This window comes from Diospyros lotus, chromosome 8, assembly GCF_014633365.1.
Source record: "Diospyros lotus cultivar Yz01 chromosome 8, ASM1463336v1, whole genome shotgun sequence".
Taxonomy (NCBI): Eukaryota; Viridiplantae; Streptophyta; class Magnoliopsida; order Ericales; family Ebenaceae; genus Diospyros; species Diospyros lotus.
The window spans coordinates 4,431,289-4,458,123 of record NC_068345.1 but is presented as its reverse complement, the minus strand read 5'-3'; the positions used below and the strand labels follow the sequence as shown (position 1 = coordinate 4,458,123).

The 26,835-nt window shown below is 37.3% G+C and overlaps 1 protein-coding gene across 1 annotated transcript in view; it reads right to left on the bottom strand.

The window, feature by feature from the left end:
- Nucleotides 1-22,114, bottom strand: part of LOC127807285 (uncharacterized) — a 59,869-nt gene extending 37,755 nt beyond the window's left edge. The window contains exons 1-2 of the mRNA XM_052344999.1: nt 21,050-22,114; nt 336-414 (exon numbers count right to left, since the gene is read on the bottom strand). Coding sequence (XP_052200959.1) covers nt 336-414; nt 21,050-21,480 — 510 coding nt within the window. The 5' untranslated portion in view covers nt 21,481-22,114. The remainder of the gene's footprint in view (nt 1-335; nt 415-21,049) is intronic.
- Nucleotides 22,115-26,835: the final 4,721 nt, after the last annotated feature.

Genomic DNA, 26,835 nt, shown 5'->3' with positions numbered 1-26,835 from the left:
AATCAATGAACAAAACCAAATTCACCCAATGTGAGAAAATCTTTTATAATTTGCATGAATCTCTAAGAATTAGTTTTACTTCCTAAGGTACTTTGGTGAAACTTAAAGACTAACTTAAAGAATCTTAAAATAAGATTGTCCTAAATGTACTCACTAGTTAATAGAATTTCAGTAGAATCCATTAGTAAATTCAGAAAACAACGAACCATATGACTGAACCTAAGTAATTTTAACATATATGCCAATTTATTGTCACATAGGAAACAAAAGTAAGTGAGAACTCCAATTAAACAACACAATGCTCTTAGAGGTAAAGTGAGAGATCAAGGCATTACTTGAATGGCTGCTAATACACCACAAGGACCACCTTCATGTTGCACTAGGCCCATGGATGTTTCTGGATCAGGGCTAAACCTATAGGAGAGTTATTCATAATATTAGCAAGTACAGGGTATAATTTTGTTTATTGTTTATTACTTAATGCCCAGTTAGAACAAAAAAAAGACTAGGAACAACTTGCAACACACAGAAATAGCATGATGAATTTGGAAGAGAACAAAAATGCAACAATACAACTAATTGACATGCAAGATTTCAACAAACAACAACAACAACAAAAAGGAGATGACTCAAGAGGTTAACTCAAACGAAAATTTTACAACAAGAGGTTAACTCGAAGGAGGTTTATTGTGGAAAATTGATGTTGCACATGCAAACAAAATGGCAAAAATCTGTCAATCATTTGCTCCTCCATTGGGAAGTGGCAAGTGAACTCTTGAGGCTTGAACTTTCTAGATTTATTCCTTTTCGTTATTCAGGACCCCTTCACAATGTCACCAAGTAATGTATTTGGAAAGCTAAAAGCAAAGGGTAAGTTGTAAGCTTACTCCCAGTATGCTCATGTGGATAATTTGCAGACAGAGAAAATCAATATCATTTCTTGTTGAAATATGAAAATTCTCTATATTGTTGAAGGTACAAAGAAGACATTGTGATGCTTGGTCCTTAAATTTCCTCTCGATAATTTGGTGGCAAAGAAAAGGAATAACATTTGATGTTCGAATTTGAAAGTCCTCTATACAGGTTTAGAGTCCTCTTTTCCCTTTTCCAGTCATCTATGCTATATTTGGGAGAAATTTCCTCTAGATAATTTGGTGGCAAAGAAAAGGAATAACATTTGATGTTCAAATTTAAAAGTCCTCTATATAGGTTTAGAGTCCTCTTTTCCCTTTTCCAGTCATCTATGCTATATTTGGGAGCAGCTTTAACCCAACTGTTGAACCACTCTTGCATTTTTTAAAGCTCTCCAAGAAGCACAAACATGCATGCTTTTTGTTTGCTTCAGTACATGGGCAATATCTCCTTGATAGTTGTTCAGTGGATTTTATTATACAAAAATAGTGTTAAAAACATCAACGAGGATGGTAAAAAGTCACTTTGAACTTTGCCTAGAAAGCATAAGAACGGTAGAAACAAGGCAGTAGTACTATTTTTAAGTAATGGGAAGAGGATTCCGTTTACAGATAGAACAACTTCAATTAAGGGCCTGTTTGGTATTTTTTGTGCTTTTAAAGCTAGGCTTCTTTTATTAAAAAAAAAGTTGTTTTTTAAAGCACAACTAAAACTTTAAAAAAACAGGTTAAGTTGCTTTTAAAATAAAAGCAAGAGCAATTGACCCCTGCATTAAATTAAAAGCACGACAGTTTATAATGGGACCCATTATTTTAAAAAAGAAATAGACAATTTTAGCCTTTACTTTTAAACACATTTACATATATGCAAATGTCATTATTTATTTATTTTTTATTTCAAGCCAACATAATTTTTTTATTTTAAGTCAACCTAATATTTTCTATTCTATTTTTTGTTTCAACCCAACCCAATATTTCCTATTGCAATCAAATACAAATTCATTTTTTCATATGTATATAAAAAATAATATTCTTATAAAACTTTTACAAAGAATGCAAAGGAAGTAAAATTATAAATCAATTTGATAGGTGTTTTTCTTCTTAATGAATATGATTATTAATCAGTCATTTCATTTTTATGTAGAAATTTTATGTCAATGTTATTGTGGATGTGTGTGTATATATTGAATATTATGAGAAAAGAAAGCAATATAAGATGACAGCTACTGTACAAGGCACCATTGCATTTAATTGATGGCAATGATGGGAAGTAAAAATTTGTTTTTAGCCAAAAAAAAAATATGAATCCAAATTGTTGCTTTTTTTGTGTAATAAATAACATCTTTTTCTACTACTTTGTTTAGCTATCCAATTTGAGATTATAATGTCGGGAATAACAGATAATTTTTCAGAATTATCTGATGTGTGAATTATTGTTTTCCATGTAATTGCTGATTTGTTTTTTAGTTGTATTTATTTAGTAGTGGGCTGAGTTATGGACTTAGGTTGTGGTTTGTTTCAGATTAGGTGGTTAGATAATTGTTTCCTTATTTTAAGGAAGTGGGGGAGTGGAGCAGTGGTTCTCCTAAACTATATATATATTGAGATAGCGTACTGGAAATGGATATGTTTTTTTCCTTGGTAAATCCTAACATTGTATCAGAGCCATAAACATCCTATTTTGGAGAAGCCAACATCTTGTTCCACAACCTTAAGCCTAACAATCTCGTGACCCAAGAAATCAAGCACAATTTCCCTGGAAGCTATGTCTACTTCAACTAAATCAAGTGGTGCATCTAAAGCACCAATTCTAGCAACGGTTAGTGGGTAGAACAAGAACAGCCTCTCAACTGGAGAATTGCAAAACATTTAGGCAACCTATAGGCTAAATGGTAAGAATTATTTAAAGTGGTCTCAATTGGTTCGTACATTTTTAAAAGAGAGAGGCAAGCTGAGCCACCTACCCAGTACTAGACTTAAACAAGGAGACCCTATGTTTGAAGCTTGAGATGAAGAAGATTATATGGTAATGTCTTGGTTATGGAACTCAATGGTTCCTGAAATAAGTGATACTGTTATGTTCTTAAGCACAGCTAAAGAAATTTGGGATGCAGTCAAACAAACTTATTCTAAAATGAAAGATGCAGCTCAGATCTATGAAATTAAAACAAAGATCTCAACAAAAAAGCGAGGAAGTAGATCTATCACTGAATATTCCAATCTCTTGCAAACTTTATGATAGGAAATGGAAAACTACCAGTGCATCAAAATGACATACAGTGAGGATGCAGCCCTGCTTAAAAGGTTTGTTGAAAATGGCAAGATTTATGAATTTCTTGCTGTTACAACTCTCGAGTAGAACTCACCCTTAAAAGTTAGCTATCAAGAGAAGAGTGTCCAAGAGGTTATAAACCCCACACCAAGAGCTTAAACTTCTGATGTGGTACAAGTCTCATACCTTGCAGTGAACTAACATACCACCACGCTCCGTAGCCCAGGGCCCACAACTACAGGCTGTGCACTAGCCACTGCTAGTCTTGGGCAAACACTAGAATGCTAGCGTCACCTCCGTCGCCACTCGCTTGCACTGGGAACACTAGAATGCCGGCGTCACCTCCATCGCCACTCGCTTGCACTGGAAGCCATGGGACTAGCAGTGGCTAGTGCACAGCCTTTCGTCGTGAGCACCGAGCTGCAGAGCATGGATCGAAAGTTTAAGCTCTTGGTGTGGGGTTTATAGCTTCTTGGGCACCCTCCCCTTGAATCTCCCAGCAAAACCCTAGGCAAGCTGATTTATTGATTACTTTGTCCCCGTTGGCTACGGTCACAGACAGGTGTGGGGTACTAGCCGTTGGGCACTTCATCTTCTTAGCAATCATCTCATCAATGAAATTGTGGGTCCTCCCACAATCTATCAAGACCATGAGAAAATTGTCTTGTACCTTCCCTTCAACCTTAATAATCTTGTTGTTGGCTACCCCTTTAATGGCATGCAAGGATATAGCTCCATTGCCTTCCTCCTCCTCTTCTCCTGTCACATCCATTTCTTCCTCTTCTTCTTCATCTCCTCCTAGCAATAGTAGTTGCTTCCTACATTGGTGCCCTGGTATGTATTTCTCCCCACACTTGAAACATAATCCCGCTAACCTCCTTTGTCCATCAACTTGTCCCTGTTTTGCATATTGTGAGAAGTTGGGGGTAAGGTTGGATACCTGTTGTTGTCACCAAATCTGACCATTTCCTTCCCCATAGGTCGGCTCTCATATGGCATAGCTCTGGTTTATACTACCTTGTTTTGTCCTCTCTGTTTCTTCAGTAATTCCTCAAACGTCATCTCCTGCAGTGAGCCCCCCCTTGTTACTTCTTGCACCGTTTTAGGTTGGAGGACTTGTACTGTAGACCTCAACTCATCATTTAATCCTCCTATGAAACTAGATACAAAATACTCCTCATTCAGGTAGGGATTCTTGTTTAACATCATGAATTCCAGCTCCTCGATTTTTCCTGATATTCCAACACCGTCCCTTCTTGTCTTAGGTGATTGAATTCTTGTACCACATCCCATCTTCCTCGCTCCCCAAACCTCTCGCACAACCCTTATGCGAAGTCATCACAACTATAGCTCTCCCTCACCCTGAACCATCCTTGGAACCATATGTCCCCTGCATCATGGAGGTATGTTGCAGCTAGGGCCACCCTTTTGTTATCTGTTACACGATGGATCTCAAACAATTTCTCGCATCGCCTTAACCACCACTGTGGTTTCACACCTTTGAACACCGATAATTCCAACTTAGGTACTGGAAATCCGATTTGAAGCGAGTGAATTGACACCTCCTGCCTCCTCTTCGATGCTAACTCTTCCACCATAGCCGGTTCTCTTTTCGACACTGATAATTCCACATTACGATTACCACCACCAATTCCCGGTATAATTGGTTCTAATCATTCCCTGGGTGGGAAATCAAGGGAAATCCTCACTTGCGGTTAACCCACAAACATCCTCATGAATTGTTGTAGTTGATCACGCAACAAATTCCCTTGATCCCTTACTTCTTGCATTTCCTCCCTTATTTATATATGCATATCTCCCCTAAGCCTATTGGCCAATGTGTCCAACTTCCTATCCACTGTCAATTATCCATTCTGCCTTGCATCTCGGCCACCGATGCTGAAACTTGTTGCATTTGCGCCTCCATTTGTCGCATCCTAGTATTGCCAACCATTGCTCGATCAGTTCGCAAAGAAGGACATAATCTTGCTTTGATACCAGTTTGTCAGATTACAAATCTGACAAGATAATTCTCGAGGGATTTGAGAACGAGAATTGAGATAGAAGGGAAGATATTTGGGAGGGAGAGATTTAGAGAGAGAATTGGAGGAAAACTAATTTATGTTATTGTCCACTGCAAGGTATGGGACTTGTCCCACATCGAAAGTTTAGACTCTTAGTGTGGGGTTTATAATCTCTTGGGCACCCTCCCCTTGACAACTAGCTTTTGAGGGTGAGTTCTACCCAAGGGTTGTAACAATGGTATCAGAGCCGACCCCATGTCTCCCAATTGCAATCGCGCGGCGACAGAAGTGACCCAAGTATTGCAGTATTCGTCCGAGACTAGCCATTGCTAGTGCATAACCTGTCGTCGTGGGTGCCGGACTGCGAAGCATGGTGATATGTTATGGTCTACTACAAGGTATGGGACCTGTCCCACATCGGAAGTTTAGGCTCTTGATGTGGGGTTTATAACCTCTTGGACACCCTCCCCTTGACAGCTATCTTTTGAGGGTGAGTTATACCCGAGGGTTGTAACACTTGCTAGTCTAAACATCGAATTTGATGTAGTAAGAATACAGATACTTGGGAAAGAGGACTTGCCATCTCTAAATGAGACTCTAGCTAATGTTTGTGCTGAGGAAGGAAGGAGAGGAGTCATGCATGAGACTCCTACACAGTGGAGAATTATGCACTTATGACAAGAAAGGTGCACATGCAACAATCCAATGTTGAACACCAAAGGAATGAAGCTAAAAGAACTCCAGATGGGTCTCGGGTAAACAAGGACTACTTGTGGTGTACTTATTGTAAGAAACCTAGACATACTTACAGATAAATGCTAGAAGTTGCATGGAAGACCACAAGCTGAGAGTAAAAGGGGATCAGGCAAGCAAAAGAGGCACAAGCAGGCCTATGTGGCAAACACACAGCAGGCTGCAAAGACAAACTCTATAGACCTATTGAGAACCGAGTTCAACAAGGAAGAAATTATCAAGCTAAGACAACTCATTGGATCCCTAGAAAAGCCTACCAGGTCAGGTATATGTACTCTTCCTTATTCAAGCATTTCTTCACTTTCTCATGCACTAAATGCCTCAAATACTACTCTCTCAAGTGACTGGATTATTGATTCAGGAGCCAAAAATCATATGACCTATTCCTCCTAAAGAATTTGTTTCATATACCCCCTATCCTAGCAACAGAAAAATCACCATAGTCGATAGTACAACCACTACAATAGCAGGTCAAGGAGATGTATATATTAATGAATCTTGTTAGAAGAATACGAGGCGTGAAACGTGGCATACATGGCACAGATTAAACTCTTAGATTAAGAAGGAGTTCTGGAAGATAATGCTAGCTAAAATCTAGGAATGTTTTTAGATATTTCTCACGTATATTTGTAGTTTAAATGTATATTATCTACTGTTGTAAAGTAAGAGAGATTTCAGGAGATATCTTAGGAGAGATTGGAGGAGATTTTTTAGAACTTTTGCTGTGTAAATTTCTCCCTAAAGCTGATGTATTATTGACGGGTGAAAGATTGATTTTACCCTAGCTATTTCTTCATGGTATCAGAGCCATCTCTTGTAGCGCCTGATTTTTCCATTAATCCATCTCAAGAAGTCAGGTTAATACTCTGAGATGGCAAACGACTAAAATAGTGAGGTGACCACCTCTAATCCTCCTCCGGTGAGGACTTTTCCTTTGGTTCCACCTCTCTCAACAACCTTAGACAGTCCTTCTCTCCAAATCACACAACACAAATTGAATGGAAGTAATTTCCAAGAATGGTTTCAATCAGTCTTGTTGGTTGTTAGAGGCAAAGGCAAGGAAGGCTACTTAACTGGAGATACAGCAAGGCCAAGTTCAAAATCTGCTGCTTCAAGCATATGGGAGGCTGAGAATGCCATTGTTATGGCTTGATTAGTTAATTCAATGGAGCCTAAAATCAGTAGGACATATCTCTTCTACAAAACGGCTTGTGAGATATGGCAGGTTGTCCAAGAAATATACTCTGACTTAGAAAACATTGCTCAATGTTTTCAAGTTCGATCTCTCATTCGAAACACAAAACAAGGTACAAACTCGATCACTAAATATTTTAATATTCTAACAACTTTGTGGCAAGAGATGGATTTCTTCTATGAGATTAAATTGGAGTGCACAACAAATGGTAAAAAATATGGTAAGATGATGGGGAAGGAGAGAGTGTTTGATTTCCTTCATGAATTAAACTTTAGATGAAGTTAGGGGTCTGTTGCTAGGGATAAAACCTTTTCCAACCATCAAGGAAGTATTTGCTGAAGTTAGGAGGGAAGAAAGTCATGTTCTTGGAGTCGGGACACTCTTGTAATGAAGTCTATTCCTCTGCATTAGCCTTAAATACTTTTAAAGGAAAGACTCCTCTATCTTCTAGAGGAGAGACTGCAAGAGAAAAACAATGGTGTGACCATTGTAACCGGCCCTGTCACACACGAGAGACATGTTGAAAAATCCATGAAAAACCAACAAACTGGAAGCCTAAGAATCAAAGAACAAGAGGACAAGCTAGAGGCCAATCAGTCTATATGGTGGAAGCCGCAAAAGGGAATCCAACACCTCTTACCATCACAGCAACTCAACTAGAAGTATTACAACAACTTCTCAGCCAAACAAAGGTGACTAAATCAGATAATGGAGAAAATAATACTCCTACGGTTTCTTTGGCCACAAAAGGTAATATTGCCTATTCTCTTATATCTCAAAGAATACCTACCAATAGTGGGATCATAGACACTGGTGCCTCAGATCACATGACAGGTTCTTTAAATTTATTGTCCAATTATGAATCATGTGATAAACCTATAAGTGTCTCTATGGCTAATGGTACAATATCCTTTGCAAAGGGAAAAGGAACAACTGTGGTAGGAGGATTAATACTTAAATCAGTCCTTTATGTCCCGAACTTGCAGTGTAATTTAATATCAGTAAGCAGATTTACAATTGACAAGGACTGCAGTGTGGTATTCTCCAAAAAATTTTGCGTTTTTCAGGATCTATCTTTTGGAAAAATGATTGGCAGTGCTAAGATGAAAGGAGGGCTCTATCAAACACCAAGGCATGATCATTCTACTGATTCTAGGACTCAGTTTTTATTTCTTTAGCTATTGTTTCATATTCAAACATTATGTTATGGCATAAGCAGTTAGGACAGCCAAGTTTTGAATATCTTAAACTCTTGTATCCTTCATTATCGAGCAATAAAATTCACAATTATTCTTGTGAACAGTGTATTCTTGCAAAACAAACTAGGATACCTTATCCTAATCATGTTTATACTTCATCCACACCTTTTCACTTAGTTCATAATGATATTTGGGGGCCTTCTCAAACCACAACCCTCACCAATACACGATGGTTTATCACTTTTATTGATGATCATACAACGGTTTGCTAGGTTTTTCTGATGAAAGAAAAATCTGAAGCCTTTTCGACATTCAAAAGGTTTCATCATATGGTGCAGAATGTGTTTCAATCCTCAATTCATGTTTTGAGAATTGATAATGGCAGGGAATACTTTTCTAATGAATTCAACACATACTTAATTGAGCATGGTATCATTCATCAAAGCTCATGTCGTTATAACCCTCAACAAAATGGAATTGCCGAAAGGAAGAATCGTCATCTACTTGAAACAGCTAGAGCAATGATGTTTACTACTTCCGTTCCAAATTCATATTGGGGGAAGCCGTTTTGACCTCTGCCTATCTTATCAATCGCCTCCCTTCCAAAATCCTAAAGTTTAGGACCCCCTTTGGTTGTCCTCCTTGATGTTTTTCCTCATCATGCTAGAGTTCTGAATTCTCTCACTCCGCATGTGTTTCACTCCACGTGTGTTTGGATGTACTGTTTTTGTTCACCAAAATCCATCCACTCCATCCAAACTCGATCCTAAGGCCATCAAATGCATTTTTGTGGGCTACTCTCTAACACAACAAGGATACAAATGCTACAATCCTAGTACCGACAAATTTGTTGTTTCCTATGATGTTTCTTTTCTTGAAAACCATCATTTCTTTCAACCTCACTCTCAACCAACCCATGTTCCAGAAACAGCCACCAGTTGGAATTATCTGTTTTTAGATACAACTCCTTCTCTTTCTCTTCCTACTGTTAATCCTAATCATGTGCCTGAATTTGATCAAGGGGGAGAACATAAGAGAGACCGAGCCCAGAAGAATGATCAAATTCAAGCTGAACCACCCTTATTAGTGTATTCAAGAAGGCCTTGTGACCCTCAGCATCAGCAGCAGCCCATGTCATCTGAACCAAGGATAAGTCCAGAAAAGGCAAAGGAAAAGGAGGCTGAAATGGAGGCTGATATTACTAACAGGGAGAATAGAGATGAAGTACAGCAGGAGCATGAACTGGAATATGATCTAAATGTTCCCATTGCTTGGAGGAAAGGAGTCAGATCATGCACCAAGTGTCCTAAGTATCCTATTTCAGAATTTTTGAGATATACAAAGTTGTCTCCTAAATTCAAGGCATTCACATAAAATGTTGATGATAAGGCAATTCCTAAAGATATCTACAGTGCACTGCAAGAGGAAAAATGGAGGAAAGCGATTATAGAAGAAATGCTAGCCCTGGAAAAGAATGGCACTTGGGAAATAATGGATCTTCCATATGGAAAACACACAGTTGGCAGTAAGTGGGTGTTCACCATAAAGTACAACTTAGATGGGAAAGTAGATAGATACAAACCAAGGCTTGTAGCTCAAGGTTTTCCTCAAACGCAAGGCTTTGATTATGAGGAAACATTTGCACCGGTGGCCAAACTTAATTCTATATGTGTATTATTGTCATTGGCAGTCAATTTAGACTGGAGACTCCATCAACTAGATATAAAAAATGCCTTCTTGAATGGTGAGTTGGAAGAAGTCTACATGAGAATTCCCCTGGTTTTGAAAGAAAAGATACAAGAGGAAAGGTATGTAGATTGAAAAAACCTTGTATGGCCTAAAGTAATCTCCTAGGGCATGGTTCAAGAGGTTTAGTGACACACTAAACCATCTAGGATACAAACAAGGGCAAGCAAATCACACTCTCTTCACAAAAGTTGATAGCAAGGGTAAGAGAATAATCCTAATAGTCTATGTAGATCTATGTTGCATGAAAACGAAAATGGGAAATGTTTCCGATAGGAAACGGAAACATAGAAACAGACATTCTTCTAAAAAAATAGGCATAAATAGGGTCCAAAACGGGAATCGGAAACGGAGAAACGATACCTATAAGGTGTTTCCGTGTAACATAGATGTAGATAATATAATCATCACTAGAGACAATGATCAAGAGATAGAAAGATTGAAGCAACAACTGAAAGTAGCATTTGAGGTAAAAGACTTGGGAGAGATGAGATATTTCTTGGAGATTGAAGTAGCAAGAAACAGTGAGGGTATTTTCATATCTCAAAGAAAATACACTCTTGATCAAATAAAAGAGACAAGAAAGCTTGGGTGTAAGCCTACAAGCACTCCATTAGAACCCAACTAAAAAAACAGAAAAGAGGACAATGAGGACAACCAGTGGAGATTGGAAGGTATCAACATTTGGTGGGGAAATTGATTTATCTTTCACATAAACGTTCAGATATTGCATATGCAGTGAGTATAATTAGCCAATTCATGCATTCCTCAACCAAAAGACACCTAGAAGCTACCTGCCATATCTTGAGGTATTTAAAGGGGACTCCCAGGAAGGGAATGCTATTCAAGAAAAGCAAGGATAGAGGAATAAGAAACTTTGCAGATGCAGATTGGGCTGGATCCATTAAGGATAACAAGTTTACATCAGGGTATTGCACTAAGCTTTAGGGGAATTTGGTCACATAGAGAAGCAAGAAACAACAAGTTATCTCTCGTAGCAATGCTGAGGCCGAGTACAAAGCCATTGCACAGTGCATTTATGAGGTAATTTGGGTGGAAAGGTTCATGGAAGACTTATCTTTCCTATAACTAGACCTAAAGTACTTTGTAGCTATAATAAATCAACTATAAGTATAGGAAATAATCCAATCCAGCATGACTGGATGAAACATGTTCGAATTGACAGGCATTTTGTCAAGGGAAAGCTAGAAAATGGAGACATAAACTTGACTTTTGTTCCCACCAAAGATTGAGAAGCAGACATCTTGACCAAAGCAATGCAAAAGCAGGGTTTTGAAGTGATTAAAAGCAAGCTGAAAATGATTGACATCTATTCACCAGCTTGAGGGAGAGTGTTGGAAGAATCCAAGACGTGAAACGTGGCATATATGGCACGGATTAAACTCCTAGATTAAGAAGGAGTTCTAGAAGATAATGCTAGCTAAAATCTATGAATGTTTCTAGATATTTCTCATGTATATTTGTAGTTTAAATGTACATTATCTACTGCTGTAAAGTATGAGAGATTTTAGGAGATATCTTAAGAGAGATTGTAGGAGATTTTTTAGGACTTTTGTTGTATAAATTTCTCCCTAAAGCTAATGTATTATTGACGGGTGAAAGATTGATTTTACCCTAGCAATTTCTTCAAATCTCTTACTTTGAAAAATGCCCTGCATGTACCTAAGCTATTTACTAACCTTGTTTCAATTCAAAAACTCACCAAAGATTCTAATTGTAGGGTGATTTTTCATCCCTCTCATTGTGAAATTCAGGAACAGGACACGAGAAGGATGATTGGGCATGCTAAAGAGAAAAAAGGTCTTTATTTTCTTAGAGATACAAAGTGGATAAAAGACTAGGGCAGAAAAGTTCTCTCCAATGTCCCGCATGACTGAATCCTTACTGTCACATAGAGAAAGGATTTAGCTACAACATTTATGTTTTGATCATCCCTCTTTTAATGTTCTTAAGATCATATATCCATTATTGTTCAAAGGATTAAGTGGAGAGGACTTCCAGTGTGACATATGTGAGTTTGTAACACATAGGAGGACATCCTTTTCAATTAATATGAAAAAAAGTCCTTTTCCATTTGCTCTTATACATAGAGACATTTAGGGTTCATCTCCTATTCCTAATATAACTGGAGCTTGGTGGTTTATGTCATTTATTGATGATTGCACTTGAGCCACTTGGATCTATCTTTTAAAGAGTAAATCCGAAGTGGGTTCTATAGTTCTAGTTTTCTATAACATGGTAAAAACTCAATTCAATGTTGAGATCAAACGAATTCGATCAGATAATACTAAGGACTATTTCAATCAGTTCCCTATTTCCTATTTACAAGCAAGAGGCATAATTCATGAGTCCTCTTGTGTGAATACTCCACAGCAAAATGGGGTGGCCGAAAGGAAAAATGCGCATCTCCTAAATATCACTATAGCTCTTTTATTCCAAAAGAATGTGCCAAAACAGTATTGGGGAGAAGCTATCCTAACTGCTACTCATCTTATGAATAGACTGCCATCAAAGAATCTGAATTCTCAAAGCCCTCTCCAATCCAATTGATGTCTCAATTCTTTCCACAAGGTTCAATCTCTAGTGGACTTATACCTAGAATATTTGAGTGTGTAGCATTTGTTCGTTTACACTCCCAACAAAGGGAAAAACTTGATCCTAGAGCTCTTAGATGTATTTTTGTGGGATATTCACCTACTAAGAAGGGGTATAAGTGTTTTCATCCACCAACCAAATGATTATTTGTATCAATGGATGTTATATTTGCTGAATAAAATTAGTATTTTGTTCAGAATTCTCTTTAGGGGGAGACCTCAATAACTGAGGAAATATATAGAGATTTATTTCTCCTTGAGTTTCCATCCTTATCACCTTCATATGTCCAGCACTCCCGACCTAATGTTACACCCCTACAACCTGCATCTAAGACTCAGTCCAAACCACAAGAGCAGATAAAAAAAGTGTCAGTTTAGGAACCTGAACACTGTCCACTTCAAGTATACTCAAGAAGGAAGAGACCAACTGCTCATTCAGCACTTGTTCAAGCATCTAAATCAGCAACTGGTCCTAAACATGAATCTGAACCTAATGAGGTAACCACTTCTACTTACGTTTCTCCTAATGAACCTGAACATGTTGCTGACATATCTAACTCTTGTGACCTACCTATTGCTACCCGTAAAGGAACTAGAACATGTACAAAACACCCCATGCATCTATTCATGTCCTATGAAAATTTGTCTCCTATTCACAAAGCATTTCTCACCAACATTAGCTCAATTCCCATACCAAAAACAGCATCTGAGGCATTAAGCAATGAGAACTGGAGGGATGCTATGAGGGTAGAGATGCAAGCACTTGAAAAGAATGAGACATGGGATCTAATAAAGCTGCCTAAAGGGAAGAGTACAGTGGAGTGTAGGTGGATATTTACAATTAAATACAATTCAGATGGGTCTTTAGAAAGATACAAGGCAAGACTAGTTGCAAAGGGCTATACCCAAACTTATGGTGTGGATTACCTTGAAACCTTTGCCCCAAGTTGCAAAAATGAATACCATAAGGATGTTGCTATCCTTGGCAGCTAACTTTAGTTGGAAATTATAGCAACTTGATGTAGAAAATGCATTTCTACATGGAGATCTAGAGGAAGAAATTTATACAGAGGTCCCACCAGATTGAGTTCAACAAAAGAAAAAGGTGTGGTATGCAGGTTAAACAAAACCCTATATGGATTGAAACAATCACCAAGAGCTTGGTTTGGGAGATTTACCAAAGTCATGCTGAAATTGGGATGCAAACAAAGCCAAGGAGACCCTACCCTATTCATAAGACAGTCTATTGTTGGAAAGATTTATGTTTTATTGGTCTATGTAGATGATATATAATGACAGGAGATGATTTAAAAGGAATGGAAAGTTTAAAGCAGTGCTTAACAAAGGAATTTGAAATTAAAGACTTAGGCAAGCTAAAGTACTTTTGGGTATTGAAGTGGCTTACTCTCAGCAAGGTATTTTCATATCCCAGCAGAAATGCATTGTTGATTTATTAACCGAGATAGGTATGCTAGGATGCAGGCCAGCTGAAACTACTATTGAGTCTAATCATAGACTAAGTAGCGGACAGCAGATAAAGGTCTCTACCAAAGATTAATTGGGAGACTCATTTATCTATCACATACCCAGCCTAACATAGCATATGCAGTGGGAGTGGTTAGTCAATTTGTGCACAATCCTAAGGAGATACACCTGAAAGCAGTGCACAAAATCTTGCATTATTTGAAGGGCACACAAAATAAAGAAATTCTTTTCAAAAGAGGACAAGAACTAACCCTTGAAACTTATACAGATGCTGACTATGCAAGATCAATAGTTGACAGGAGGTCAACATTCAGATATTGCACTTTCCTAGGAGGAAATATTGTGACTTGGAGAAGTAAGAAACAGAATGTTGTGTCAAGATCAAGTGCAGAGGTAGAATTCAAGTCTATAGCCCTTGGGATTTGTGAGCTACTATAGATAAAAATAATCTTAGAAGATCTGAAAGTCAAATGGAAGGATCCTATGAAGCTATATTGTGATAACAAGTCAACAATAAATATTGCACACAATCCGGTGCAACATGATTGCACTAAACATGTGGAAGTTGATAGGCATTTTATAAAAGAAAAGCTAGAAAGTGGTCTAATATGTACTCCATTTGTGTCTACAGGAAGTCAACTAGTAGATCTACTCAATAAAGGCCTTCCGAGAACAGCCTTTGAAAGATTAACTAGCAAGCTAGGAATGGAAGACATACATTCACCAGCTTTAGGGGGAGTGTCGGGAATAACTAGCAAGCTAGGAATGGAAGAATTATCTGATGTGTGAATTATTGTTTTCCATGTAATTGCTGATTTGTTTTTCAGTTGTATTTATTTAGTAGTGGGCTGAGTTATGGACTTAGGTTGTGGTTTGTTTCAGATTAGGTGGTAAGACAAGTGTTTCCCTATTTTAAGGAAGTGGGGTAGTGGTTCTCCTAAACTGTATATATACTGAGATAGTGTACTGGAGATGGATATGTTTTTCCTTGGTAAATCCTAACATATAATTTTCCAATATTACTTTAAATATTATAAATAATTGTTTCAAATGCTTATTTACCAATATTACTTTAAATACTATAAATAATTTCAGATAAAATAATTGTTTCAAATGCTTATTTAATATACTAGTCATTTTACACATCTACAACACAACAATAAAATATTAATTATTAACTAACTGCTTATTAATTGCCTTTAACATCAATAAGTATGGTACCACACTCAATTACCAAACACTACTTCCACAATATGGTACAACACAGCACAGTAGCCACAACATGCTAAACAGACCCTAAATCATCGGTCTTTTCCCCCTCACTTTGAAGAATTCATTAACTGGCACCTTATGGCCACGATATAAATCCTTAATCCTTCACCCCATGCTCCCAAAACCCACAAATGAATAATGCAGGCCAAGTATTAGCTATTAAACAGTCTAATTTATCACCGCCCGGGGGGGGGGGGAGAGTCACTAATGGTCTTGGTTTGCAGATATAACAAATTAACAAGATCTACCCCCTCATCAGAGAGCTGGAAACTATGACTTTATGGCAGAGCCATTTCCAACTAGCTAAAAAATCAATACAAGGTTGACCTTAACTCTTTGGATCAACTATTAAACTTGAAGTTAAATTCTCTCTCTAACAAAGAGGGAATGGGACGAGGATCAAGATCACCTAGCTCATGCCATTTAATCTTTGTTATCAGGGGTTTCACTTTCTTATACCTCTTGTCATGAATATATATATCATAATACGAAACTTAGATAACATCAAGTATGAATTTACCATGAAATCGTCATTTCATAAATATATCACATGTCTACGTCAACATGGTATTTGGCAAGCACACTATGACATGCTTTAAAGATACATACATGATTCTATACAAATCACCATCCTATGTCTACCCCAAGCTGGCCTTTCTTCCAGTCCCTTGCATGGTCTGAAATTTTAAAATGCAATGCATGAGCATAAAATTCTCGGCCAAATACATATTTTAGCTCCTATAGTTGCACGTTTTTTTTATTTACTCTCAAACTTTTTGTTGTTTCAAAGACACCCTTGAACTATGCAATTTTGAGTCAATTGCACCCTTGAAGTTTTTGTTATTTCAATTACACCCTTAAACTATGCAATTTCGAGTCAATTGCACACATTGGCAAATTTGTTGAGAACAATGAATTAGGGGTGTAATTGAAACAATAAAAAAGTTTAGGGGTGCAATTGACTCGAAATTGCAAATTCATGGGTGTCTTTGAAACAACAAAAAGTTCGAGTATCTAAATGAAAAAAATGTGCAATATAGGAGTTAAAATTGTTGAGCCAACTTGCTCATATTAATTAAGTTTTGATGATTAACAAAAAGGATATTTTCAATATACAAATTATAGTGTTTTTGGTGATTAACAAAAAGAGTATTTTTCTCAAATATAGAAATTGTAGTATCGAATTATTTTTGATTAATTTATAAAATATTTTTTTCATAGTATAAGTATTACCAAAAATTTTATTTTCCATAAATATAATGCATAATACAATTTTTTAACTATTGCTATAGTGATTTACTATTCGCTACAGTGCAAAAGCCGACCCTTTGATCTTTAAAGGTCAACCCTTCGCTAATGCGAAAGCCGACCTTCTGATCTTCAAAGGTCAACCATTCGCTACAGTGCGCTACAGTGATTTACTATTTGCTATAGTGCGCTACAGGAAAGTCGACCCTCGGGCTTTTGAAAGTCAACTTTTCAAGCAAAGGTCGACCCTCCATGAAGCAAAGGTCAACCCTTGGCCCAACGGTCGAATTTTTTACCGTTGCAAATTCAAGCAAAGGTCGACCCTTCTCTTTTGAAAGGTCGACCCTGAGCCTAACGATCAGAAAAATGACCATTTGAAATAGTGTCCCAAACGCCTATAAATACCCCCAAACTCATTTTTTTTATCATTCTTTGCACATATTGCATATCCAAAGCATTCAAAAGATCTCAAACGCTCTCAAGCTAAAATCCAAACAATCCAAGGCTCTCGAAGCGTTATTGCGCAACAACCGAAAAGCCACAAGGCAAGAGGAGAAAAAGATTTTCAAGTCTACTCTACTTCGAATTTCTCCATCAAATCTAATGTCACTAATTTATTTATTTATTTAAATATTATTGCCCTGTATAATTTGTTCTTAATTGTTTATTTATTTGTGTCTAAGTATAGACAATTTATTTGTAAACATTTAAATTATCATTGAGGATCGTATAGGTTTCCTAGACCATTAAAATCTAGGTGAATCTAGTTTCCAAGATAAGCTAAGGTGGAAACTTTGGCGTAGTAGTTGCTTAAAACTGTTGTAATATAGGTGTGTATCTAGTTTTCAATGTGAGCTAATGTGGAAATCTTGGTGAAATTGGTTTAGTGGAACCCCAAGGGTGGGTTTAGTGGAACCCCAAGGGTGGTTAGACCTTGGAAGAGTGACTAGATGTGTGTAGAGACACCGAATCACTATAAATTGTCTTGTACTTCATTTTATTTATTTTTACTATATCTTGTGGCTTGCATTTATTATTAATCTCAAACATTATTTATCATAATTATCAAATCTATATTCTTATATAAAATCATAAATCAAGAATATTATTAAAATTGCGAAAAAATTTAATCACTCAATTCACCCCCTTCTTCAGTGACCATACCTTAGGGGACCAACAAAAATATGTATTTTGCCTAAAATTCTCAATAAAGCATTTCATGGCCATGCAATCACATACAATGCTATCATTCACACATTTCATGTAGGGAGGCCCTGATCATAACCTTCTCCCATTCAACAGGTGCACCCACTCCAAGGTTCGAGTGCTCCCTTTAACCTTTAGCATCATTCACATGGTTGTCAAGCCCTCAGATTGAGGGGTGGTCAGTTGAGGGAATTTGAGTGAATTTCGATAACGAAGATATGATTTTAGGAAGAAATAGATAGAATGAGGAAAGGGAGAAAGAGAGAACGAGAGAGAATGAAAGAAAGATCAGAGAGAGTATTGAAAGAGAAGACTTGTTAGCATTCTCAATGATCCCTTCCTCTTACTGTTGTAGGATTCTTATAGATCCTCTAGCAACCCCAACAGCAAGTATAACAATGTAACAGTACGGCTAACTAATCATAACAGCGAAACAATAAGTTGTTGCCTAGTTAACTAACTCCCTAACCTCTTAATGCCCCAGCTAGCTAACAACTAACGGCTACTACCGGCCCTTTATGAATTTAACCTTAGGGTCGTGACAATGGCCTAAGCACTCCAACATTGGCCAAACATTAACAACATATTTACGGCTTGAACCTTCATTATCAACACGTGATTGACTCAACTTCAAGCCACATCCCACATTATGCACACATATCAAGAAGACAACATGTCATTTTATGCACTAGGCTGCCATAAAATCATTTCATGCATAATACTAGCATAAAATAACCATAGCTATGCACTTACCATCAATCAAGATGGTTATTCCTTGAGCTTTTCTCAAGTTGAGCAGAATTTATCCACTCTACCAGCTTTCTTCCACTTTTCTTCACTATTTTCCAGCACTTTCTCTCTCTAGCACACTTTTTCCTTAAGAGCTTCTCACTCTACAACTTCTTGTGCTTTGAAATGAAGAATAGAAGTCCTATTTATAGGCCATGGGAGCAACTGATGGCCGGCAGCTTCCTTGGCTGCCACCTAGAACTTCATTTGGTGTCACTTTCCTTGAGTGACACCTAGCTACCTGCTTCATCATGCTAAGGGATAGCTCACACATCTTCTAGAAGTCCCCGAATGATGCTAGAGAATTCCAGTAGCTGCTGGCGTATTTAGAGATCCCTTAATTTCATTTCTTCATCACTTAATTAGCCGCAAATCGTACTTTCATAAACCTTAATCAAAATTAACAAAATTTATAACATTAGAATCCTCTCACCAAGCCTAGCAACATATCTAAAATGCATCTGAGTGTGTCTCTGTCCATTCTGCTGCCACATGTCACCCACTTGGGTGGTATTCTCCTATCTTGACACATAATGGGCGCATTCAATATTTCATAACTTTGTTGTCTTCTTCTCCTTCACCTAGAGGAACACGGAACACCTCATCATGCATACAAGCAGCAGCTGATGGGTGGCAGCTTCCTTGGCTGCCACCTAGCACTAAAAAAAGTCTGCAGCTGACACTCATCTTTCCTCCATACACGCCAAGTCACCTAGCTCTAATTGCCACCTCCCGTTTGAAACCAATACCTTACCAACCTGCTTTAGCAGTGGCAGTTACCTCCTACTTATTTCTATAAGCTTTTACAGATTTCCTAGAGCTGGGATTGTACTAATTTGCTTAATTAACCATAATCTCCTTAAGTCCTTATGTCAAGCCCTCAGATTATGGGCTGGACAATTGACGGAATTCCAATTGAATTCCAAGAAAGAAATGAATGTAGGAAGACAGGTAGACTGAGGGAAGGAGAAAGAGGGAATGAAAGAGAGAACGAGAGAGAGAGAGAAATGAGAGAAATACTTTTGTATTATTCTCCAATGATACTTCCTCATACTGTTGTAGGTCACTTATAGAGCCTCCAGCAACCATAACAGCATTATAACAATATAACAGCTAACTAACATAACAGCCAAAATAGTAAGCTAATTCCCTAACCACTTAACCCCCATCTAGTTAGCAACTAACAGCACATACAAGTAGTTATTAACGACCATTTACTGATTCATCCCTAGGGTTGTGACACCTTAAGCCAACTCTTTCAACTCTTAACCCAGATTAATTATTTTCATCTCATTAGAATCCTTTTTTTATACCTAATAACATATTAAAAATGCAGAAATTTATCTCTTTATTTAATCCTCCAAATCCGATTTTAAATTCAGCTGCTTACCTGAGGTTTTTCACCTGCTTCAGATATCCTGGCTGCCACTTCACATATTTTTATTTCAATATATTTTAGAATAACTCCTCACCTTCTTGTAGTCTCATAGTCAGAACATCTTCACATGCTTATCAATTTATGGGGTGTCACAAACTAGACTACAGGAGATGACAGGAACAAGAGTTATAGAAGGCAAGAAAATTCCAAGGCATATACTACACCATGACCTTATTGCAAGAAAGTGAAACCAATTATTGCCTAAGAATGGCGTGTATTGAAGATTGATGTCCCAAATTTCAGTTTACAAATATGATGCAATAACAAAGCTGAACTTGCTTCGCCCCTGTGCAATAATATTAGAAGTGTAAATGGAAGTAAACATCTCAGAGAGTAAACGACTATTTTTACAAAGTGATTTAGCAAGTAACATGGAGAAAAATAAAGAGGGAAAAAACAAATTGCTGTGGTATTATGTTAAACAGAATGAGCGAGTTGTTCATGCAGTCAAGTTCAACCAGCAATCAGTAACACATCAACTGGTGCATTTATACTCTTAATTATCCCATAAACATGCCTTATGACCTTACCAAGCCCAAAAAAAAAAAGTGATGCAGAAATAACTAGAAATAACTAAACTATAATATCTAGCAATAACCCATATAACGATTACCCCAAGCAATTTCTTAAGAATAACCCGCTCAGAATCTTAGGCAAGCGAAATCCAAACAAAAAATTTCAACACCACCGCCCTACTTAAAACAGCAACTCAGTTTTCCTAGTGGCATAAACCTGAGGACTGCTACTCAAAATAATGAGAGCCAATAGTCCAGATCTTTGTTCTTGCAGAAAAGCCAAATTGCTTGGGATTATCGTAGCATTCAATTCACGACAAAATACACACTGAAATTCGAATGAAACAGAGAGCAATTAAATCGGAAAAAGATTAAAAATACCTAATACCCTGATTGCTCCACTGTGCAAGAATATCCCTAGTAACCTCGCTCCCGAAAACCATCAAAAACAACTGGTTCGCCTCCGCCGGTGAAAGCTCCTTCCCCAAGTTCACATTTTTCCCCTTTGAATCACTGACACGCTTCTGTCCCTCAACTCCAGGACCCAACCCTTTCTCTTCCTTCGCAACAGGGACACTCCTGTCGGGCACCTGAGCATCCGCAGCGCCCCTGGCAGCCAACATCCGCCTCTCAGCCGCCGCGGCCATCAGCTCCCGCTGCGACCTCCGACTCTTCATCTCTGGCGACTCCTCCGGCGACTCTGCCGTCCCTCCAGCGTTCTCCCTCGGCTTGATCCTCTTCGGCTCTGGCGGCTCGTGCTGCATACTCATCCTCAACGCCATCTGCAAATCCTTCTCCTCTTGCCCCGCCATCCAACTTATCTCTCTAGATCAGATCCAAATACCAACCCTTATCTTGGAAAAAACCTCGAAATTTAGAGCTCCGAATCGAATCTTGGCAATAAATTCACGGGTGAGAATTCTCACATATACTTATCACATTAACCAGATGACAATAGCACAAACGCATACATAGAAACAGCCGCGCAGTGATTCCAAACTCAAAGCCCTAACGAAGGAAACTATAGATATACAATCAGCTGTACAGAATCGGCTTTAAACTTTCGAATCTGTTTACAATCTGAAGAACAGAAGACAGGCGACGGCAGACAGGATTTAGTTCCAAAACGACCCCGTATTCACCCACCCCGCGACACTCTGGCTGGTGGAATTTTATCCCTTTCTGTGAAATGACCATTTCGTCCCACCGAGTACTAAGGTGTTTGAGTTACATGCATTTGCCAATTGGGAAAGGCGTGGGTGTTTTGGTCATTGTGCTTGGGATGAAGCATCGTTTATTGCCCGCCGGGTGCGTTACCGGAGATGCTTTCCTTTTGCGGAGAGTGAAGTTGGCTTTTCCGTCGAGAGAATCTTTAGTGTGTTACAGGAGTACGGGAATACGGAGTCCTTCCGGATCGGACGGAGCTGTGATTGGATGAAGAGAGAGAGCAAATCCAGACATTAATCATGATTTCCCAACGATCCTGCACAATCTATAGGTGGAATGCTCTGCTTGGAAGCGAAATTGAGAAAATTCCCAATTCTAAGATCATTTGAAAATGCGATTAATTATATGAATTTTATTTTTTTATTTTTTTATTTGTTATTACATTTATATGCATTGTATTATATTGTGTTTAAGTTTATTTTTTAAAAAAATCATGGCCAAAAGCATCTTTTTGTCTTTGATTTTTTACATTTTTCTTGTAAAATCCTAAACTTTTTATAATTTCGAATATATCCATAAATCCTGTAAAATTACTCATCTAAATATCTGATCAACAAGTGATATGCATACACATTGATATGACAATTTTTCAACATCTCATAAGCTCTCCCTCTCACTATATCCAACGTCTCATTCATTCTTTTTAGTATCTCCTCAACTCCTTCTCTCTCTGGTTGCATTTCTTTTCTCTTTAACGTCTCTTACATATCATCAAGTTGTGTTTCCTCCATCATCTTCTCTCTTTCTTTGGTGTATTCTCAGCTCTTTCTCTTCTCTCTGATTATGTCTCCTCAATTTTGGTGTGCATTTCCAGTCTTTCTCTTATCTATTCGGCTACATCTCTTAGTTTTATATCTCTCTCTCTCTGATATCTTATCAACTCCATTTTTCTCTTGGGTTGCATCTCCTCCAGCATCTATTTTCTATTCAGCATCTCATTTGGTTGCATGTCCCATCTTTTTTTCTAACATCTCATTAGTTATCTCTCTCTTCAACGTCTCATAAACTTTCTCTCTCTCTAGCGTATTATCAAACTCTATCTCTCTCTTTCTAGTTGCATCACCTTAGATCTGGTGGCATATTCGATCTTTCTCTTTCTATCCAAATGCATTTTTGTAACAATCAAATAAGATAGAATGAGCTGAAAATACACAATCAAATAAGCTGTAGCTGAAAGAGACAGAATCAGGGAGAAATAGTAAGTTGAGGAGATGCTGAAAATAAAGTGCGAGTTGAAGATACGCTGGAGAGAAATATAGCTTAAAAAACACATCAAATAGATAGGGAGAGAAAGAGAGAGAGTGTCGAGTAGACACTAAAAATCTGTCACGTCATCATGCATACGCATCACTTGCTAGCCATGTATTTAAATGATAAATTTTGCACTGTTTAGGGACATTTAAAACCATAAAAAAAAAAAAGATTTCACACAAAAATATATATATAAAACTTTAAGGGCAAAAATATACTTTTTAACCTTTTGTTTTCTATTCTTTCCTTATTATTTAATTTTAGAGACATAATTAATATTGATAATTTGTCCATAATTATAAATAACCTATATGCTACAATCGTCTCTCAAGATGGATTACTTTATTATCTTATGACAAAATCATTCAAAGTTTTCAGTAGGTAATATCACCATTTATCAAGACAACAAACAAATAACTATAAAAAGTATGAATATAGCTTTAGCCATCTTACACATGAGCCAACTTAAACTTTGACTTGAATATTTTAGTCTCTTTGCCCACCATTTATTGAAACTTTTCTTGTAATTGTTTATATTTAAATAAGGGCTATTAGCACCAAAAAGTTAAAAATTTTCAAGTTGTGACGATTTTATCCAATTCTTCTAATTTTGGCAATTAAGGTCGAATTTGTAAAGTTAGTAGCAATTTTATCCAAATTGAAAAACGGGTTACCCGTCTTGTTATTTCATTTTTTTATAATTTTTTTTATAATAAAATGTTAAATACATTTTTTTATAATAAAATGTTAAAGTTGTAACAAGATCAGACGGTGATGTAACGGGGTGATAGATGGTTGACGTTGAGCAAAGTTCAGTGGGTAAGTAGTTACATTTTTAAAGTTCAATTAGTGTAATTTAAATTTACTTTTGTCATGTCGGATTCCGTTAGCCATGTCAGATTGCGTTAGCATTTTTCGTTTGTAATATCTAACAGAGTTATAACGAGTGATGGATGGTTGACGTTGAGTAAAGTTCAATGAGTAAATAATTACAACTTTAAAATTCAATGAATGTTTATTAATTTTACCCTATACCTTTTAGTTTTAACTAATGTTTGTGAAAAAAAAAAATGTACAATAAGAAGATATGATAGTATATTTTTAGCACTTGGGATGACATTCCCTTACGAATACTCCCAACGGTCAATGCTTTAATTTCGCTGGAGAAGGTAAATTGTGAGATGTGTCTCGGGAAAACTAGGGTTCTAACTTACGATCCACCGTAATGACACTGACATATCACAATCTGTCATTTGCATCCAAATTATGCCCCGATGGTGTATATTTTTAGTACTTAAAAATAATTCATGTTGCATTTTGATAAAGTTTATCATTTGGAATTTAAATTTTTAGATCCATTAATTGTAAACATTATTGTTGTAAAGCATTTGGATTTTAACTCAAATCCAACATGGATTTGAACTAGTAAAATAGAATCCCTGGCTTAATACATTATTTAGTCCCTTGACTAATAAAAAAAATGGCTTTAAAGATATCAACTAAATTATGTTCACTATTCATCCCTGAATAAAATAATTTTACTCATTTTTAATTCCTGGGTTAACCTACGTTAACTTTGCCTCGTCACATTACCACGTCACTGCCACGTCAATTATAATTCCATATCACTATTTTTATAAAAATTAAAAAAAAAACAACAAACCCTAACCCTAACATCCCCACAGTTGTGACTCACCCCTGCACCTATCCCCATAGTCGTGACCACCCCTTGCCTTACGTCGATCTCACCAAAGGAACTCATCGACCGCCATTGAAACAGTCACCACCGTCGACATTTTCGCAATCAACCACCGTCGTCACACTCATCATCATCGCTCAGACCATCGTCGCAACAACCGTCGTCCATTGCAGGTAATAGAAACACAGACCATCGTCACTCAAACCATCGTCATCCACATTCGATGTAGGTAATAGGTCGCACACCCACATATTCGATTAACAGTCGCGCATATTTTTGAGTTATTTTAGCATTGCACACACTGTCAATGTGAGTTAGGGTTTTGGTCACCCATTTTATCGGACGCTGTCAAATTTGGAGGTTTGTTTATGTTAACATGTAGTAATTATGATGTAGGATAGCCGATGATGTGGCTGTCAACCTTTGTATTCATTTTGGTGGGAGTATTGTGAGAAGCTTGGAAAGGTCCGAGTATGTTGGTGGAGAGTCAAGGGAGCTGGGGCGATTTGATGTAAACACATTGTCTTTTGATGCAAGGTGTTGGTATACAGCAAATGTGTTGGCAATTAATAAAGTGTAGGGGATATTCTACAAGGAAAATGATGTTTTCTTTTCTATTTAGGATGACCTGTCAATGAGTGGGGTTTGTAACAAGTTAAAGGAAGGGGATATCCTTGTCATTTATTTAGTTGGTGGGGATAAAATAAAGAGTGTGCCACCAAATAATCCTCACCAACCCCGTGTGCTCATTGACAAATGCGGAGTTATTGGGGAAGGGACAAGTACTAGTGGCCAAACTAGTGTGCATCAAAAGGAAGGCAAAGTGGGTGAGGCTTTATCTGTGGCTGAGGCTTTACTGAATGAGGAAGGGATAGAAAGACAAGACAAGGGTGAGGATGTAGATGTGGGAAGGCATAGCCATGTTCACATAGATGAGACATTTGATGAAGAGTTAGTAGAAAGAGATTTTGATGGTGTAGATCTAAATGAATTTATTTCTTTTGATGAAATCTATGATGTGGGGACTAATTTTAGTGACGACGAGGACGATGAATGGAAGAAATGATTGATGGTTGCGAGACTTTTTGTTTGCAGCCTGTGCCAAAACCTGGTAGAAAAAAAGGAAGCACAAAAAGAACAAGTGATACTGCTGTTGATGAGGAGCTACGAAGAGAAGTGAGAAATCAGAGGTCATCTACAAAGAGAGCAAGGCGACAAATTGGAATGAGACTATTTGTTTCTGAAAGTGGAGCTATGATTGAAAATGTAAATACCTATGTGTGAGTTGAATTCATCTTGGATATAGATTTTGAAAGTGCGTTGAATGATAATTTATGTGTTTATGTTTTGCAGCCTGGTCAACCTTCAATGAGGATCTGGAAGCTTCCTCCAAAGAGGCAGAACTCTATTGGTCCATCTCCTGCTGCAAAAGGCTCAACTTCTACATCGACTACCAACCAACTTTAACAGTAAATGAAAATGATAAGTTTCTTGTTGTTTTGTGGTGTTTCTGTTGTTTTGTAGTGACCAAGTACTGCAACTTGTGTCTCTTTTTGAGCTATGCAATGCTCTATTCGGTGTTGTTATGTTAGGAATAACTTGTCTCTAATTACGACTGGTGGAGAGATACTTGATTTTATTTTGGCTTTAATGTAACTATTGGCCATATTTTTAAGTCCTTATTTAGGTGTTAAAGCAAATCACATGTTAAAAAATATGAGACTATTTTGGCTTTTTCTATCAATATTTTGTTTGACTGGGATTTTAATGGTCGTGCATAACATAAGCATGTTGATGACTATTTTGGCTTCTTCTATCATTGTTTCTACTGTAAATAATGTGCAAGTAATTGGATGGTTCGTGTATATAATGGTCTTCTGTGAATGAGGATCCAAAATACAAAGAAATACATATTAGATTGACTGTTGCAAATCATTCAGGAACAATCACCACAAAATCATCTTGCATAGATATTTCCACAAACACCTAG